We start from the raw sequence: 16,059 nt of genomic DNA on the forward strand, positions 1-16,059 counted from the left end.
AGGAGAGACGATTCATCCCTGAACACCATGGAGTTCATGTAGCCTTTATGATACAGTTACATTATCAACTATCAGAGACAGAAACTATTCATTTAACATAATGTCCTTTTTTGCTGTTTCACCACCGAAAAAGGGAAAGTGAAATAACTTAGTTGTTAACTGTAGGTCAATAATGCTTGTCTTTCTCTCAGACCGACAAAGCCTTGCTGTCCGTAACACACACACACACCGCACAGTGAGCTAACGTTACGCTAAAAGCTAATTAACCTTTACCTCAAGGACTGCGAGCGAGCTAAGCTGCCGCTTATGTTTCTAGAACGCCAACGAGCGCATAGTGATGATACTAGTAGTTGACTAGGAAGTGTTTATATATATGCATATATATATATATATATACACACATACATACGTAGAATACATTGTTCATCTTCAACTTAAGTCCCCTAAAATAAAATGGGAGGACTCTTCGGTGTAAAAAAAAAAGAGCATCCCACACTGGAAAAAAATTCCAATTTCGGCAAGTATAAATGTCAAATTTTTAGTCCAAACATCCAAACAAAGTTGATACAAGTCACAATCCCCTTGAGTAGTCATTTTTTTCCAGTGAGACATGAGAACTTTCTGAGGAAGAAAACACCAAAACACAAAACTTCACAATACTTGCAAGAATTGCTAATAATAAGATTTAATTGGCGATATCAAGATCTTTTTTTTTAAGTTTCTAAATTTTATCTGTGAAGGGTGATCCATATGAGTGGAGGTTTTAGCTCTAAGGGATGTCAATCAAGGGATCAGTGCCGGTACTCAACGGCACCAAGTCACGGTTCATTTGTGTGGGTTAAAAGATAGTAATTTTTTTTTCTTATAATAAAATCAAGGTTTTTTTCATTGCAACATTTAAAAATGAGCAGATTATGATAACTGCTGTCCAGTTGTTACAGTCTCAATCACAGTTGCAAGTCCAAGACGTTAGACTGGCAGAACTGTTAGGGATTAGGGATTCAGTCTTTGCTGACTCTCGTCCTTTGTTGCGCCCTACAAAGTGTTAATACTGTAAGCTTTTTGATATTAACGTGCATCTCAGTCGTAGTTTTTTTTTCGAGAGAGAGTGGCCGTGCGCAACCCGAGGGTCCCTGGTTCAATTTCCACCTCGTACCAAGCTCGTCACGTCCGTTGTGTCCTGAGCAAGACACTTCACCCTTGCTCCTGATGGGTGCTGGTTAGCGCCTTGCATGGCAGCTCCCTCATCAGTGTGTGAATGTGTGTGTGAATGGGTAAATGTGGAAGTAGTGTCAAAGCGCTTTGAGTACCTTGAAGTTAGAAAAGCACTATACAAGTACAACCCATTTATTTATATTTAAATTGGGCAAAAAAGTATTTAGTCAGCCAGCGATTGTGCAAGTTCTCCCACTTAAAATGATGACAGAGGTCTGTAATTTTCATCATAGGTTCACTTCAACTGTGAGAGACAGAATGTGAAAAAATAATCCAGGAATTCACATTGTAGGAATTTTAAAGAATTTATTTGTAAATTTTGGTGAAAAATAAGTATTTGGTCAACCATTCAAAGCTCTCACTGATAGAAGGTGGTTTTGGCTCAAAATCTCACGATACATGGCCCCATTCATTCTTTCCTTAACACGGATCAATCGTCCTGTCCCCTTAGCAGAAAAACAGCCCCAAAGTATGATGTTTCCACCCTCATGCTTCACAGTAGGTATGGTGTTCTTTGGATGCAACTCAATATTCTTCTCCCTCCAAATACGAAGTGTTGAGTTTATACCAAAAAGGATACAGCAGAGGATTGGGAGAATGTCATGTGGTCAGATGAGACCAAAATAGAACTTTTTGTCCATCTGTGTTGGCCCTGCGATGAGGTGGCGACTTGTCCGGGGTGTACACCGCCTTCCGCCCGATTGTAGCTGAGATAGGCGCCAGCGCCCCCCGCGACCCCAGAAGGGAATAAGCGGTAGAAAATGGATGGATGGATGGTATAAACTCAAGTCGTCGTGTTTGGAGGAAGAGGAATACTGAGTTGCATCCCAAGAACATCATAACTACTGTGAAGCATGGGGTTGGAAACATCATGCTTTGGGTCTGTTTTCCTGCTAAGGGGACAGGACGATTGATCCGTGTTAAGGAAAGAATGAATGGGGCCATGTATCGTGAGATTTTGAGCCAAAACCTCCTTCCATCAGTGAGACCTTTGAATGGTTGACCAAATACTTATTTTCCACCATAATTTACAAATACATTTTTTAAAATTCCTACAATGTGAATTCCTGGATTTTTTTTCACATTCTGTCTCTCACAGTTGAAGTGTACCTATGATGAAAATTACAGACCTCTGTCATCATTTTAAGTGGGAGAACTTGCACAATCGCTGGCTGACTAAATACTTTTTTGCCCCACTGTATAATAAGACATTTGGAAGTGTTGAAATTGTCATGTTAGTCAATAACAAAGCCAATGTATATTAGCATCAAGCTAGTACATTTTTTGTTTCTTAGGTTTTTTTTTTTTGTTGAGTCAATTATTTTGTTAGCATTGAAAATTGCAACATTGCCTGGAGGTAGTTTGACTGCTGGCGTGACTTTACGTGCAAACGCAGGTTCCCAAAACGCGGCACCGTTGAATTTTTACGTGAATCGGTGCCTGGTTGGCGCCAAATGAGGTACCGGGTTCGGTACCCATCCCCTTTTTCGTGGTGCACAATTAGCACGCATACACATACATACCCGCATGTAACGCTGCCGGTTGACAATGAGCCGCACGATGGAGCGCAGCCTGATTAAATATTTCCTCCTCATGGAAAACTTTCTCCTGTGTGCAAATAAAAACAAGAAAATCACGTCACAAACTATTCACATGTCTAATATCACAAAGTCCAACCATCACAAGTCAAAAAGCCTTTTACTATTTGTCAAAGGGACAAGAGGGATCACATTTTGCGTCAAAATGTCACAGTTGGAATGAACCTTTTTCCCCACAATGAACCGCAGCTCCACACTGTTAAGGATGCTTTTATTCTTTAAACATGTGGTGTTCGGGTCTGTGGGACCCGTTTTCATGTTTTATTAAAAGAAAAATGATACAATTTATGAATTTTTCAAACTGGGACTCGCTGACTTTAGTTCATTTTCTGCAAAGAACATATATCAGAATACATATTTAATGACCACACACCATACACCCCCCCCTACACTTTTCTATTATACATAACATGTCTGGGTCCATTGGACCCAGGGCTAATAGAAGTGTGGAAATTGATGTTCTGTGTACCACACACACACACACACGCACACGTACACACGCACAGCAGGCCTAGACAGGAGGAGGACAGAAATTAGGTACACAGAACATCAGAAGGTCAAATGTGCGAGAAAATGAGAGCAGACGGTGTGAGAACCGCAGGTGCCGAAACCCAAAAGAAGAATCAACAGATGTTTGCCTTATCCCAATAAACATCTGTTCAGTATTTTAACATAAAAGTGTTTGATTGTGAGGCATTAAAAGTCACAAAATGCAACAGGGTCCATCAGACCCACAAACGCTGGCTGAGTAACAACAATATGAACGTTGCACGGAAAATTGCTCTGCCAGTTTCCGCATCCCACAGGGATTCTGCTTTTGTGTTTCTGCACCTGCGGTTCCCACACGGGGTTGCAGCGTTGTTTGTCAACACCGTCTGCTCTCATTTTCTCGCACATTTGACCCTCTGATGTTCTGTGTATCTACACTTTGTCCTCCTCCTGTCTAGGCCTGCTGTGTGTGTGTGTGTGTGTGTGTGGTACACAGAAGAACAATTTCCACACTTCTATTGTCTGCTCTCAGTTTCTCGCACATTTGACCCTCCAATGTCTAATAGAAGTATTCTAACTTTTATGTTAAAATCCTGAACAGATGTTTACCTTAACCCAATAAACATCTCTTCAGGATTTTAACATAAAAGTGTTTGATTGTGAGGCATTCAAAGACACAAAATGCAACAGAGTCCATCAGACCCACAAACGATGGCTGAGTAACAACAGTATGAACGTTGCACAGAAAATTTTTCTGCCAGTTTCCGCATCCCTTCTTTTGTGTTTCTGCACCTGCGGTTCCCACACAAGGTTGCAACATTGTTTGTCAAAACTGTCTGCTCTCCTTTTCTCACACATTTGACCCTCTGATGTTCTGTGTACAGACAATCTGTCCTCTCATGTCTGGGCCTGCCGTGTGTGTGTATGTGTGTGTGCGTGTGTGTGTGTGTGTGTGTGTGTGTGTGGAGGGGGGGGGGGGGGGGGGTTGGCACAGAACATATCAATTTCCACAATTGTATTAAAGTATTTTAACTTTTATGTTAAAATACTGAACAGATGTTTACCTTATCCCAATAAACATCTGTTCAGTATTTTAACACACAAACCCTGTTTTGTTATGAGTTGGGAAATTGTGTTAGATGTAAATATAAACGGAATACAATGATTTGCAAATCCTTTTCAACCCATATTCAGTTGAATGGACTACAAAGACAACATATTTGATGTTCAAACTTATAAACTTTTTTTTTTTGCAAATAATAATTATCTTAGAATTTCATGGCTGCAACACGTGCCAAAGTAGTTGGGAAAGGGCATGTTCACCGCTGTGTTACATCCCCTTTTCTTTTAACAACACTCAATAAACGTTTGGGAACTGAGGAAACTAATTGTTGAAGCTTTGAAAGTGGAATTCTTTCCCATTCTTGTTTTATGTAGAGCTTCAGTCGTTCAACAGTCCGGGGTCTCCGCTGTCGTATTTTACGCTTCATACCGCGCCACACATTTTCCATGGGAGACAGGTCTGGACTGTAGGTGGGCCAGGAAAGTACCCGCACACTTTTTTTTAACGAAGCCACGCTGTTGTAATACGTGCTGAATGTCACTTGGCATTGTTTTGCTGAAATAAGCAGGGGCGTCCATGAAAAAGACAGCGCTTGGATGGCAGCAATTTCCCAACTCATATGGAAATGGGCTGTGTAAAATTGTTTGAATGTGAGGCATTAAAAGCCACAAAATGCAAAGGGTCCATCAGACCCACAAACAATGGCTGAGTAACAACAATATGAACATATAGGTGGAGGCCTTACCTGATCACGTAGCCTTTGCAGCGAGCACGAAAGCGCGTCATGCAGTGTCGGAACTTGACAAAGTTCTTGCGGATGAAGTACATGCGCACGTATCTCTGCAGCGTGAGGGCGGCGATGTTGAGCAGGCGATCCCGCTTGCTTTCCAGCAGCTGATGGAGCTCTTCTTTCAGGAAGATCTAAACACACATGGAACATGTACAGTGGTCCTCTCCTTGACCTTTGCCTGAGCGCACGACGGCTGACCTTGCTGACTCCCAGCTGGAAGGAGCCGACCTTGACGGGGCCCAGTTTGCGCAGCATGATGGCGCAGTTTTCTCCCAGGGCGGGCGGCGTTTCTTTCATGCAGAGCAGGGCTTTATACCTGTTTGAAGGGCGTCCTATTTAGTGAGCGTGCGTACATTTTCCCAGGATCACACCCACCTTGAGAGGAAGCCGTCAAAGGTGAGCCTGACCGGGTAACCCTCCTTGCGGATCTGAATGGTCTCCATGATTCCGGAGTAACGCAGCTGCGTGCTCACCAGCTCTGTGTCAAACAGTCCGGCCTCCTGCACCAAATATACACGCTCAATCACATTTGTCAGTGTTGGTTATCATTTCTTGTCAATACCTTTAGGTGGTTTGGCTTGATGCATCGCACAAAATAAGGGTTACACCTAGAAGAGGGAAGGACAGTGAGGACAGAGTGGACTTTTAATAACGGTAACATACAGTATGTCCATAGTGTCCGAGACAGTGGAGTCCTGTGACCCACAGGCTTCGCTGCACATCATAAAAAATGTTTCAAGATAAATTTGTATGAAACTTGGCAAAGTCAAGAATCCTCTCTATTGCAAAGTCAATAGAAATGGGTTGGGCGATAAAATTACATGATATATATATATATATATATATATATATATATATATATATATATATATATATATATTAGGGATGCACCGATTAATCGGTAACCGAATATATTCGGCCGAATATGGCGAAAAAAGCCACATTCGGCCTTCGGTGGAATGAGTTAAAAACAAGGCCGAATAGTGGCGTGTGACGCAATTTTTTGACGCGGTGACGCAATCAACCAACGTGCGGTGACGTTGGGATATGTTGTGTACCTGTATAAGTGTATGAGGTTACAATCACACACTTAATTGAGATTTACTTGAGCCTTCTGTTTACATTATTAGCATATCTACTGTGGCTAAGCAGACTTTTGCTAAAAGGACAATAATTCATTTGTTGTGGGTTTATCCACTTTAATGCACTTTGTTTTTTTTTTGGAATGCATGTTTTGTTTGAAGGCCTAATATAAATGAAAAACTTTGTGCTTTTTTTTGAAAAGCAAAGGCTACTGGAATATTAAAAAAATGTCAATATTCAATAAAAAATACTTTATTTGAAAAACATGTCTAAATATTTATTCTAGGCTATTTATGCAATATAAAAAAAATTGTGAAAAACTGCATTCATTATTCGGTATTCGGCCTTCGGCCAAGCGTTTAAGTTTTATTCGGCTTCGGCTTCGGCCACAAATTTTCATTTCGGTGCATCCCTAATATATATATATATATATATATATATATATATATATATATATATATATATGAACACACATATATAAATATAAAAAAACAATGATATCATTAAAAATGCGTTCAATAAAATACAAAATAAGATACATTTTTTGGGGCGGAAGAAAGCGGAAGTTGCACATATATATATATATATATATATAAAAGCACAAATTCATATATACACCCATATACAAATACACACACACATATATATACATATATATATATACATACATATAGACATACACACATACATATACATACACAGATAAATAAACTCCTTTATAAACAAATATATTTGTACATACAAAAACATATATACATATATACACACGCACATATATATATACATATCCTGTACACCTTCATATATACATATATATAAGTGTGTATACAGTATATATGTAACACATACATATACACTTATGTATATATATGTATATATATATATACACGTATTTATATATATATACAAACACATGTATTTATATACACATATATTTAAATAAACACACATAAACATACACATACTGTACATATGTATATACATATATTGATACATATATATATATATATATATATATATATATATACACACATATATATATATATGTACACATATATTTAAATAAACACACATATATATATATATGTACACATATATTTAAATAAACACACACATATATATAGATATATATTTATATACACTATATATGTATATATGTATACATATACTGAATATATATATATACATACACCGTATACAGTATATATGGTGTGTGCATGTATATATATGCACTGTACATATATATAAAAAATAAAAAATAAATAAAAAATATATTTTTCTCCTCGTCCTTATTTTCTATAGGTCCTAAAAATAAAAATACAGATAATTATTGATATTTTATCTGCAGCGCTCATTTTTACTTTCTCTTTTCACTCCATGCAACCAAACATGATGGTTCATACTGTTCCCTGATTGACTATTAGTCAAAAATCCAGCGTTGGACCAGATGTATTTTTTATATATATTGATATTGTTTATCTCACAGCCCGACACAAAGCTATGCCAGTGTAGCTAACGTGTGTGCCTTTACTGTCCCACTCCTTAATGTTATGTTGTTGTATGTACGACGTTGGACAAGTGCACAGTCACAGTAACATGGAGACACGCAGCTCATTAGCATTAAAGCTACAGACACACAAACAGGAGGACTAACTGAAAGCCCTTTTAAGTCTAAATTCCAGCATCAAGGCTAACGTACACTATCATGGAGAACTACTTTATCATGGGACCTTTCATCCACGGTTAAATGAAATAGTGCCAGCTACCTCTCCATCTTCTCCAGCAGCTCCTGCAAGCTGCTCTGGAACTTTGCACTGACCGTGTTGGCCTGGAAGCGGCGAGCCGTGCTGCTGCGCCGCGCGTGGGAGCGCTGCAGGGACACGGCCTCCGAGTGTTTGAGGAAGAGGTCGGACACCATCTGTGGACACGCACAATGCAGGGACGCGGTCAGGAGTGTCCAAAGTGAGGCCCACAGGTATTTTTTTTAATAACATTTTTAAATCACTATTATATAAAAAAAAGGGGGGGAATAACAGAGCAAATAGAATTTTTCTTGCGATATTGACACTAGTAACACAAAGCTGCCATGCATTCTGTTGTTTACATTTAAACTCTCATCGCTCAATAAATAATAATGAATGAAAGTAGTGCAAATTTTGTGTGTTTGCCATATAAATAAGAAGGTTTTCTTTGACAAACAGGGGCAATAAACATAATAAAAACTGTGGGGGGAGGTGGAGCCAGCGCTGCCTGCAGGAGCAAAAGTCACCGCCGCTGTCCATGGTGCTGAGGACGAGCACCGTCGGGCAGGGGCGGGGCATGTGCTGACGGCGAGACACAGCTGGCAGGTGATTAGATTTCACAGGTGGTACGTGTTGATCTAATCATTAACACTTTAACAGTGAGCGGCCGGGTCCTGGAAGAAAGCGTATCATTTGATGGTTGTGTTGAAAAACATTAAATCTATTGTCAACTCTGAACCCTTGGGTACTTTGACGTGCATATCCGTGGTGCCGCAAGACAGCGACTTCAACAAAAACATTAAAAAGAATAAAATAAAAACCTATAATCGATGGATACATCAGAAGTTGATTGAGAGCAGGGGTCCCCAGACATTTTGACTCATATATATATATATATATATATATATATATAAAAATCTCCTGATGATTGAGGGAACCCCTCATGAAACAGTTCTGTAGAGACGAAGTAGTCTTGTAATTTTTCCCATATATATATATATATATATATATATATATATATATATATATATATATATATATATGCCTCATGGATCCATAAAAGTGTTAAAGATTTGTCATATATATATATATATGACACATTTTTAACACTTTTATGTATCCATGAGGCATTTAGCTTGATTTTTTTATAACTGTCATTGCTCAAAACTAATAATAACCCAAAATCATATACATATATATCTCAAGACAACATTTTAGAAGTTAAAATAATATATATCTACAGGTATATATGACACATTTTTAACACTTTTATGGATCCATGATACATTAAGCCTGAATGTTCTTTTTTAAACTGTCCTTGCTATGTTGTTATGAATTATTGACATATTTAAGGCTCCAATCACTTCACATTAAATCTTACATTTTGTACATTTTTGGGGGGGGGAATTTTTGCATAATTTGTGTTTTTGCCACACAGACTGTTTTTTTTTTTGTTTTTTTTGAAAAGGACTTTTAATGTTAATCAAAACTGTGGGCATCCTTAATACTAAATATTGTATTGCTTTTAAAAATGGGAAATGGCCCTGAGTGAATAAGTTTGGACACCCCTGCCCTCAGTGAACTAAATGAAAAAAATGGGCGCGTCTCACTCTGTGTTTGCTGTGGATGAAGAGGTCCAGGACGTCCTGCCGGACCGTGTCAAAGTTCTTATCCAAGAACTTGTGCACCTACAGGGGGGCCCAAAACCATTAGAGACCATTAAAGACTTGAGGAACGGACGGCGAGGCACCTGATAGGTGACGTTGCCGGCGTAGTGCTTGAGGGTGAACTCTGGCAGCGCCATCTTGGGCTTGGCATACAGGGGGTGGTTACCATGGTGATAATGGCACTTCTGCAGGAAGGTGTGGTCGGTTGCCTGGCGACGATCGGAGGAGGTGGAGTCAAAGTCAACATTGGGAAAAAAATGGGCGGAATGGCGGGCGCACCTGAGGGAAGCCGCACTGATCGTCCAGGATGCGGAGTATCCCATGAGGCTTTGCGGCGATGAGGTCCAGGCAGGCCTGGTTGTGGTTGAAGGCTCGCTGCTGCCACTCAATCTGCTCACGCATGTACTCCTCCTGATCAAACACACCTGGAGCATGGGGGCGTGTCCACGGACAACTAGCACGCACCTGGTTAGCTGGCAACTAACATGACAACTAGGGAATTCATCGTTAACTAGCAACTAGAGCGCTGATTGCCAGCTGGCAACTAGAACGCTAAAAGCAAGCTGGCAACTAGTGCGGTAATCGCTAGCTGGCAAATAGAGCACATATATGTACAGTAGAGTTAATCCCCAGCTGACAACCACAGTGCTAATCGCTGGCTGGCAAATAGAGGACATATTTGTACAGTAGCGTTAATCCCCAGCTGACAACCACAGTGCTAATCGCTGGCTGGCAAATAGAGCACATATATGTACAGTAGAGTTAATCCCCAGCTGACAACCACAGTGCTAATCGCTGGCTGGCAAATAGAGCACATGTCTGTACAGTAGAGTTAATCCCCAGCTGACAACCACAGTGCTAATCGCTGGCTGGCAAATAGAGCACATATATGTACAGTAGAGTTAATCCCCAGCTGACAACCACAGTGCTAATCGCTAGCTGGCAAATAGAGCACATATATGTACAGTAGAGTTAATCCCCAGCTGACAACCACAGTGCTAATCGCTAGCTGGCAAATAGAGCACATGTCTGTACAGTAGAGTTAATCCCCAGCTGACAACCACAGTGCTAATCGCTGGCTGGCAAATAGAGCACATGTCTGTACAGTAGAGTTAATCCCCAGCTGACAACCACAGTGTTTATCGCTAGCTGGCAAATAGAGCACACATTTGTACAGTAGAGTTAATCCCCAGCTGACAACCACAGTGCTAATCGCTGGCTGGCAAATAGAGCACACATTTGTACAGTAGAGTTAATCCCCAGCTGACAACCACAGTGCTAATCGCTGGCTGGCAAATAGAGCACATATATGTACAGTAGAGTTAATCCCCAGCTGACAACCACAGTGCTAATCGCTAGCTGGCAAATAGAGCACATATCTGTACAGTAGAGTTAATCCCCAGCTGACAACCACAGTGCTAATCGCTGGCTGGCAAATAGAGCACATATCTGTACAGTAGAGTTAATCCCCAGCTGACAACCACAGTGCTAATCGCTGGCTGGCAAATAGAGCACATATCTGTACAGTAGAGTTAATCCCCAGCTGACAACCACAGTGCTTATCGCTAGCTGGCAAATAGAGCACACATTTGTACAGTAGAGTTAATCCCCAGCTGACAACCACAGTGCTAATCGCTGGCTGGCAAATAGAGCACATGTCTGTACAGTAGAGTTAATCCCCAGCTGACAACCACAGTGCTAATCGCTGGCTGGCAAGTAGAGCACATATCTGTACAGTAGAGTTAATCCCCAGCTGACAACCACAGTGCTAATCGCTAGCTGGCAAATAGAGCACATATCTGTACAGTAGAGTTAATCCCCAGCTGACAACCACAGTGCTAATCGCTGGCTGGCAAATAGAGCACATGTCTGTACAGTAGAGTTAATCCCCAGCTGACAACCACAGTGCTAATCGCTAGCTGGCAAATAGAGCACATATCTGTACAGTAGAGTTAATCCCCAGCTGACAACCACAGTGCTAATCGCTGGCTGGCAAATAGAGCACATGTCTGTACAGTAGAGTTAATCCCCAGCTGACAACCACAGTGCTAATCGCTGGCTGGCAAATAGAGCACATATCTGTACAGTAGAGTTAATCCACAGCTGACAACCACAGTGCGGTAATCGCTGGCTGGCAAATAGAGCACATATCTGTACAGTAGAGTTAATCCCCAGCTGACAACCACAGTGCTAATCGCTGGCTGGCAAATTGAGCACATATCTGTACAGTAGAGTTAATCCACAGCTGACAACCACAGTGCGGTAATCGCTGGCTGGCAAATTGAGCACATATCTGTACAGTAGAGTTAATCCCCAGCTGACAACCACAGTGCTAATCGCTGGCTGGCAAATAAAGCACATATCTGTACAGTAGAGTTAATCCCCAGCTGACAACCACAGTGCTAATCGCTGGCTGGCAAATAGAGCACATGTCTGTACAGTAGAGTTAATCCCCAGCTGACAACCACAGTGCTAATCGCTGGCTGGCAAATAGAGCACATATCTGTACAGTAGAGTTAATCCACAGCTGACAACCACAGTGCGGTAATCGCTGGCTGGCAAATAGAGCACATATCTGTACAGTAGAGTTAATCCCCAGCTGACAACCACAGTGCTAATCGCTGGCTGGCAAATAGAGCACATATCTGTACAGTAGAGTTAATCCACAGCTGACAACCACAGTGCGGTAATCGCTGGCTGGCGAATAGAGCACATATCTGTACAGTAGAGTTAATCCACAGCTGACAACCACAGTGCTAATCGCTGGCTGGCGAATAGAGCACATATCTGTACAGTAGAGTTAATCCACAGCTGACAACCACAGTGCTAATCGCTGGCTGGCAACTGGAGCTCATCACTAATCATCAGCTGGAGACTAGTGCGCTGATCGCTCTAATTCAAGCTCTAATTGCTAGCTGGCAACTAATGCGCCAATCGCTAGCTAATTGCCAGCTAACAACTAACACATTACTTGTTAGCTGGCAACTAAAATGCTAATTGCCAGCTAATGACTAACTCATTATTCGTTAGCTGAAAATTTGACGATTAAAAAGTGTGCTAATCGTTGGATGACAACAAACACATTACTTGTTAGCTGACAATTTGACAATTAACAAGAGTGCTATTTGCTAGCGCAGAACTAGCACTTGGACTGTTATTTGCTAACTGACGACTACCGCACAGATCTTTGGCTGCCAACTAAAACACCAATCGATAGCTGAAACAGCTATTTGCTAGTTGACAACTAGCACGCCAATCACTAGATAACAACTAAGGCGTCAATTACAAGCTGGCAACTAGCACGCCAATCACTAAATAACAACTATAAATCCAATTGCTAACTGGCTATTCGAGCTCTAATTGCTAGCTGGCAACTAATCCGCCAATCGCTAGCTAATTGCCAGCTAACGCCTAACACATTACTCGTTAGCTGGCAATTAAGAAGAGTGCTGATCGCTGGCTAACAACTAACACATTACTCATTAGCTGGCAACTAAAATGCTAATTGCCAGCTAACAACTAACACATCACTCGTTAGCTGACAATGTGTGACTATTAACAAGAGTGCTAACCGCTGGCTGACAACTAACACATTACTCGTTAGTTTGCAACTAAAATACTAATTGCCAGCTAACGACTAACACATTACTCGTTAGCTGGCAATAACAAGAGTGCTAATCGCTGGCTGACACTAACACATTACTCTTTAGTTTGCAACAAAAATGCTAATTTCCAGCTAACGTCTAACACATTACTCGTTAGCTGGCAATTAACAAGAGTGCTAATCGCTGGCTGACACTAACACATTACTCGTTAGTTTGCAACAAAAATGCTAATTTCCAGCTAACGTCTAACACATTACTCGTTAGCTGGCAATTAACAAGAATGCTAATCGCTGGCTGACACTAACACATTACTCATTAGTTTGCAACAAAAATGCTAATTTCCAGCTAACGACTAACACATTACTTGTTAGCTGACAATGTGTGACTATTAACAAGAGTGCTAATCGCTGGCTGACAACTAACACATTACTCGTTAGTTTGCAACTAAAATGCTAATTTCCAGCTAACGACTAACACATTACTCATTAGCTTGCAACAACAAGAGTGCTAATCGCTGGCTGACACTAACACATTACTCGTTAGCTGGCAACTGAAATGCTAATTGCCAGCTAACGTCTAACACATTACTCGTTAGCTTGCAATAACAAGAGTGCTAATCGCTGGCTGACAACTAACACATTACTCGTTAGCTGGCAACTGGAATGCTAATTGCTAGCTCAGAACTTATCATGCTAATCACCAGCTAGCACTAAGACTGCTAATTGCTAGCTGGCAAGTAAAACACTAATCGCTTGTAGAAACAACTAGTTGCTGGTTGACAACTAATGCCCTAATCGCCAGGTGGCAACTAGAGTGCTAACCGCTAGCGGACAATATGGTTATTTACTGATGCCAAATGTTGTGTTGACTCAACGTTTATGTGTGTTTGAAGACATATTTGACCCCTTTACTTTAAATACTGTAACACATGTTTCCTGCACTTTTGTCTAGAAAGTTCTACGGCAGACAAGAAGTTGTGGCCGACCTGCTCCTGCTGGATGATGACTTTGCCGAAGTAGAACTGCAGGGTCTCGTTGGCGTAGTTGATGCACAGCTGCTCAAAACTGTTCACCTGCAGCTCCTGCGGGGGGTGGGGGGGTTGCAGACGGGAGACTTTATGAAGGCGTGATGGTGAGCGGCGGGGAAAATATGCTAAAAGGCGCTTCCCCCGGCGTGACCTCGAATCCATAAATATCCAGGATGGCGATGGAGAGCGCGTGGTTGCGGGGGTACACGCGTCCGTTGATGCGCTCCGTCAGCCAGTTGAAGAGCAGCGAGTAGAGGATCTTGGCAACAGCATCTCTGGGACACACACACACACACACACACACACACTCAGCATGGTTTCTATGGGAACAAGGAAACCTGGTTTCTATGGAAACAGAGGGCATCTGGAAAAAAAAAAAAAAAAAGACATCCCCCACCCTGAGCTTTGACATCCTTTGTCCTGGCACGCCTCCACCAAAGACTCAAAACTCAATCAAAACTTACTTTTTACTGTACTTTAAAAGCCGACAGAAATGAGATTTTCTTATTCAAACGGGGATAGCAGGTCAATTCTATGTGTCATACTTGATCATTTTGCGATATTGCCATATTTTTGCTGAAAGGATTTAGTAGAGAACATCGACGATAAAGTTCGCAACTTTTGGTCGCTCATAAAAAAAGCCTTGCCTGTACCGGAAGTAGCAGACGATGTGGGCGTGACGTCACGGGTTTTAGGACTCCTCACATCTCACCATTGTTTATAATCATTGCCTCCAGCAGCAAGAGCTATTCGGACCTAGAAAGCGACGATTTCCCCATTAATTTGAGCGAGGATGAAATATTCGTGGATGAGGAAAGTTAGAGTGCGGCACTAAAAAAGAAGAAGAAAAAGCGACAGCAGTGTGAGCGTTTCAGATGTAATTAGACACATTTACTAGAAGTTCCCTTATCTGCTTATTGTTTTAATAGTGTTTTAGTGAGATTGTAAAGTCATACCTGAAAGTCGGGGGGCTGCGGTGAACGCCAGTGTCTTTGAGAGAAGCCGAGGAGCCAAGATCACAGCTGCCTTTATGAGCTGCAGGATGAGGTCCCATAATCCACTGAAGTCTCCGGTAAGAGCCGACTTAATATCACAATTTCCACATCCAAAAACTTGCTGGTTGACGTAGAGAAACATGTTCGCTTGACCGCTCCGTGTTAAAGCTTCACAACAAACAAAGAAACACCGGCTGTGTTTTGGTTGCTAAAGGCAGCTGCAATCCACCGCTTTCCACCAACAGCATTCTTCTTTGACGTCTCCATTATTAATTGAACAAATTGCAAAAGATTCAGCAACACAGATGTCCAAATTACTGTGTAATTATGCGATGAAAAGAGACAACTTTTAGCCGTAAGTGGTGCTGGGCTAATATGTCCGCTACAACCGGTGACGACACAAACACGCGTCATCATAAGCCTCGCCTGTACCGGAAGTAGCAGACGATGTGGGCGTGACGTCACGGGTTTTAGGACTCCTCACATCTGAACAATGTTTATAATCATCGCCTCCAGCAGCAAGAGCTATTCGGACCGAGAACGCGACGATTTCCCCATTAATTTGAGCGAGGATGAAATATTCGTGGATGAGGAAAGTTAGAGTGCGGCACTAAAAAAGAAGAAGAAAAAGCGACGGCTCCGGGCGGCGGCAGTGTGAGCGTTTCAGATGTAATTAGACACATTTACAAGAAGTTCCCTTATCTGCTTATTGTTTTAATAGTGTTTTACTGAGATTGTAAAGTCATACCTGAAAGTCGGAGGGCTGCGGTGAACGCCAGTGTCTC

The 16,059-nt window shown here is 41.5% G+C and overlaps 1 protein-coding gene across 1 annotated transcript in view; it reads right to left on the bottom strand.

Annotated features, from left to right (window-relative positions):
• The window catches only part of myo15ab (myosin XVAb), a 133,816-nt gene that overhangs the window by 94,487 nt on the left and 23,270 nt on the right, over positions 1 to 16,059 (bottom strand). The window contains 11 exon segments of the mRNA XM_061914014.1: positions 2,739 to 2,823; positions 5,111 to 5,286; positions 5,354 to 5,471; positions 5,531 to 5,655; positions 5,718 to 5,763; positions 8,005 to 8,156; positions 9,591 to 9,668; positions 9,731 to 9,856; positions 9,927 to 10,058; positions 14,238 to 14,333; positions 14,431 to 14,554. Coding sequence (XP_061769998.1) covers positions 2,739 to 2,823; positions 5,111 to 5,286; positions 5,354 to 5,471; positions 5,531 to 5,655; positions 5,718 to 5,763; positions 8,005 to 8,156; positions 9,591 to 9,668; positions 9,731 to 9,856; positions 9,927 to 10,058; positions 14,238 to 14,333; positions 14,431 to 14,554 — 1,258 coding nt within the window.

Source organism: Nerophis ophidion, linkage group LG01 (assembly GCF_033978795.1).
Source record: "Nerophis ophidion isolate RoL-2023_Sa linkage group LG01, RoL_Noph_v1.0, whole genome shotgun sequence".
NCBI classification, from domain to species: Eukaryota; Metazoa; Chordata; class Actinopteri; order Syngnathiformes; family Syngnathidae; genus Nerophis; species Nerophis ophidion.